This window comes from Beta vulgaris, chromosome 7 (genome assembly GCF_026745355.1).
Source record: "Beta vulgaris subsp. vulgaris cultivar EL10 chromosome 7, EL10.2, whole genome shotgun sequence".
Lineage (NCBI taxonomy): Eukaryota > Viridiplantae > Streptophyta > Magnoliopsida > Caryophyllales > Amaranthaceae > Beta > Beta vulgaris.
In genome coordinates, this window is record NC_079208.1 from 50858359 (window position 1) to 50863040 (window position 4682).

The 4682-nt window shown below is 35.0% G+C and overlaps 1 protein-coding gene across 1 annotated transcript; it reads right to left on the reverse strand.

Moving 5' to 3' along the window:
* Nucleotides 1-496: 496 nt before the first annotated feature.
* On the reverse strand, nucleotides 497-4383 carry LOC104899644 (probable xyloglucan glycosyltransferase 5). Its single transcript, XM_010686873.4, has 5 exons — nucleotides 2901-4383; nucleotides 2413-2721; nucleotides 2013-2303; nucleotides 1725-1838; nucleotides 497-1631 (listed from the first exon to the last, which is right to left on the reverse strand). The coding sequence occupies exons 1-5, from the start codon at nucleotides 3621-3623 to the stop codon at nucleotides 984-986; spliced, it is 2085 nt and encodes a 694-aa protein (XP_010685175.1). The 5' UTR covers nucleotides 3624-4383; the 3' UTR covers nucleotides 497-983.
* Nucleotides 4384-4682: the final 299 nt, after the last annotated feature.

Consider the following 4682-nt stretch of genomic DNA (forward strand, 5'->3'; position numbering starts at 1 on the left):
TATTGATTGAAAATAGAAATAAGACTTATATTTTGGGACACCTTATAAGGAAATAGGACTTATATTATGGGACGGAGGGAGTATCAATTTTTGATATATTATTGTTTATATGTTTGCTTGCATGAATATAAATGCTCTTTTTGAGGGTACTTTTAGTTGAAGAGAGTTAAATGTCACAACTCACATGTCACAAGACTCATAACTCTAAGAATACAGATATAATTATCTCAATGCGGTCCATGGGGAAAGATCATGATCAAAATATGAGGACACAAAAGTGAGCACACTCAACATACCCCCTTTTATACTCACTAACCTGCCGACACAGTATACTAATCATTTCATCAAACAATCAACCATATATTATCATAATCAACTTAACAATTAATGCTTTAATTAACACATTAATTATTCTTATAAAAAAATATATAGAGAAAAATCCAAGGATCCACCGATTTAGGCTTCAATGATCACTCATACAATTAAAAAATAAATATACAAAAAAATATATAATTTTATATGAGTAATTTATGCATCTAGATTGATACCCTTAACAGCTGAACTTCAGCATCACTCAAAATCTACACTGTTCTTACATACAATTTTATGTAGAATATGGTACCAAACTAACCCAGAACAAATAACAAACTCCAATTTTTTCTTATGATCCAAAAGCAAAAGAATTGACTTTGGCAATTTTTCTTTTATATGGGTTTTCATCCCCATAGAATCCTATCTCACCAATTTTAAACCCTCCAAGAAAGCAAATTCACAGCACTATAATAAGTGATAAATTAAATGACAAAGAGTAAATTCTATGTTGAGAACTTATAAGTAAAAGAAAGAAAAAAATTCTATAGGAGAGAAATGATTCTCAGAGGAATTTTATTCTTCTGAATCATAGCTGTACCGTTAGCAGTAGCTTTGCAATCTATGCAACTCAGCCTTTGATCGCGAAAATTAGATGAACATTATGCTGTGTTTTAGCTCATTTGCTCGCCGATCAAATCTAAGCCCACGAGAAGGAATGTGACGCCTTGGAATAACAGGAAATAGAAATGCACTCCTTGTGCAGACAACAGACTCCTAAGAGCAGCAGTGAGCAGTAAGAAGGCCAAAGCAAGCTCTTTCTTGTATAGTTTGTTCATTTTCTTTTTATCTGGTTTTGGGGTTGCTTCTTGGTGCTCTTTCAGTTTGGTAAGTTCAGAAAGGCCGCTGTCAGAAGCACCTCGGAACAGTTGGGGTTGATTCATTGCCTTTGTTTCTCTTTCTTCCATTGCTACTAGGTCTGGTTCTGAGGCTCGGCCAGCTTTTTTGGTGACAATCCACTCATATGAACTACCCAATTGGAATAACCCGGAAATCATGGCATTGAATTTGGTTACGGACATTGTGTTCTCGAACAAAAGGTATGGGACGATGAAGGGAAATGATCCCGGTGCAGGAAGTATGTTCAGGAATGACATGAAAACCGGAATGTAACAGATTACCCAGATTGGGAGCTCGGCTTCAGGGACAAACATGGTCAAGGGAAGAATGATACAGAACAATGTGAACGAATAGAATGGGAGGATTAGTTTTCTTAATAAAAAGAATAGTAGGATGAGATTTGCTTTCTTCAAAGATGATATCTGCAAAGTAGATTAAGATGCATGTTTAGGGGATAATTCATATAAGTATCATTATGGTGTCAAATAATAATACAGAAATAATATGAAAGCTACCTTAGAGCTTATGATGGCTGGAAGACATAAACGGAAGAGCTGCATCGGACCAGAATGCCACCGGTGTTGCTGTTTTCTGTAAGCTTCATAAGATTCAGGAAGTTCACAGAGAGCCTGAAAATGACACAGATACAATGACCTTTGTTAGGTATGAGAAAAAGACCAAAATCTAACACTTTGTTTGACAACCACAATTTCAGGAAAAGTTCACTAAAAACTGTCTAATTCCAAGATATACTGATCTCACAATCAAGTTAATCTAATTCAGAAAATCTGAGCTCAACTTACCCTAACATCATCAAGGTAAATGAACTTCCACCCATTGAGATGAGCACGGACAGCAATGTCCATATCCTCGACGGTTGTCCTCTCCAGCCAACCACCAGAATCTTCCAGTGCTTTGATTCTCCAAACCCCAGCAGTTCCATTGAATCCAAAGAAGTTAAGGAACACTCCATTAACCTGCTGCTCCACCTCAAAGTGAAAGCAAAGGTTAATATTCTGAAGGCGAGTCAGTAAGTTTTCATCTTTGTTCACAAAAGTCCACCTTGCTTGAACCAAACCAAGTTCTGGATTTCCCTGCAAAACATCAATTACCAACCAGGGTACAATATTTAGTTTTTACAGTACAGTAATAACAAGATAAACCACATCCTTAACCCAATATTTTTACAATCAAACAACAAACCTTAAAATGTGGGACAGTTTGCTGCAGGAAATCCGGATTAGGCTGAAAATCAGCATCAAAGATGGCAACATATTCATAATCTCTAACATAATCACAGTTCATAGCAGACTTGAGATTCCCAGCTTTATAACCAGTTCTAACCAATCGATGTCGGTAAATAATGTTAATACCCTTTTGACTCCACTTAGAGACTTCATTCTTAATCAACCACTGGATACTCTCATCATCAGAATCATCTAGAACTTGTATAAGAATTCTGTCTTTTGGCCAATCAAGTTGACAAACAGCTGATATAGATTGCTCATATACCTATCACAACAGAATTATTGCAAAAACCCATATCACCAATCAATTATCATATAGTAACTAACAACAACTACTCAATCATCAAAATGATCATATATATGCTATATTCAATCCTATCAAATAATAGAGATAAACATAAAACACCCAACAAAAAATGATTGATTGAATGATTGATTGATTACCTCTCTTTCATTACACATTGGTATTTGAACCAGAACCATTGGGTGATTGCAGCCAGGATTTTCAGGATCACTTGACTTGAAAGGTTCATCTTCAATTCTAGGCCTAATCTTGTTGAATTTAATCCAAAAACACCCCAAACAAAGAACCAACCTATCAAGGGACTGAATCATGAACAAAACCACACAGAAGGTGGATAAAGATTGGATCAAAGGTGCAATATAGCTGACCCGAAAATCGAGCCAACTTACATAAATCTCATGGAGCCAACCTTGAATCTCAATAGTTTGAGGGATGTGTAAGTTGCTGTTTTGGAAATAATGCCACCCATTGAAGTGTGCAAACATCTCAAATGCCAAGAATGCAAGAGCAGTTATTAGAAAACCCAGAATTACCCTGTACAATAACTTTCCCTTACTACTTTTGTCATTCTCCATTCCAACACCTTCCCCTAAAATCAACCTTTTCTTTATTGTACTTAACAATGACCAAATCCCATTTCCAACCCAAGCAACACAACCTGCTGCTCTATGTGCCCTTAACAACAAAACCCATGTCAATTGTTTTGCATTTTTCCCTCTATCTTTCTCAACTGCTCTAAATGCTGAATCTGGTGATTCTATTTCAACAAGTGAGTAATTTGGATTCTCCATTTTCACTATTACTGGTGTTCCTTTTCTTTCTTCTTTTGCCCACCATTTACTCATATCTATACCAGGTACCATTTTTTTTTTCTTTTTTGAAACTTTTTCTTCAACAATAACCAAAAAAACCCAGAAAAACCCAGATCCTAAAAATGAAGAATCTCACAATTTTATAGCAGTTTCACCCATGTTTGAGATAAATTCTTTGAATTGCACAGATACCCAGAAGATTATATAAGGTTGGAAATTCGAATTATTCACAGAGAAGCAGATCCACAAAGAAACACAGAAACAAAATAAAAAAGGAAAAGAAAAGAACCCAACTTTAAGTTACTATAACATTCCACAAAAAATGCAGCAAAAAAGACAGAAAAGCCAATGGAAGAAGAGAGAGAAAGTAAGGAAGAGAGAGAAAGTAAGGAGGAGAGAGAGAGAGAAAGAGTTAACTTGCTACTCCCAAAAGCTTGAAGAAGGCACTATAAGAGAGAAGAAGAGAAGGAAGGGCCTAACATGGAAATTACCAAAATAGGAGGAAAGTTCTTTGAAGCAGTGATTCTGTTCTAAGTGTATTAGTGGGATAATACTAATCAGTGGTTTCCTTAAAAACAAAAAGAAAACCTTGTCTAATTTATACTAACTTTCTAAAAATTCTTACCAACAAGATTTAATCTTTAATTTAATTTAACCATTGGAGGGAAGAAAAGGAAAGGGTTGAAATTGGGGGAAGTTTGAAGATTCTGTAAATGGTGAAGAAAGAAGGAAAAATGATAACAAATATACTGTCACTATAAAGAAGCAATTATAAGGCATGTGGATTGTGGCAAAGTACAAAAAAGACATGTAAGAAGCGCAAATTGTGTAAAGAATTTTTTTGTGTGGGTTTCTGGAGTTTGAGTTTCATTTAATAAAAGTTAAAGTTGTGCTGTTTTTACCTTGCAGGTTTTGATAGGTTTGAGTCATGTGAATTGGGACTCGATTCGGACTCGGATGATAATTCAAAATTTAATTTGAAATTTGAAATAAATCAAACTAAAACTAATTCGAAATTAACTTAGTTCAAATATGTAGTGATTCAAACTAAACTAAGTCAATCAATCTAATTTGTCCTAAATAATGCTTATACAAATTTTACAGTTGCCT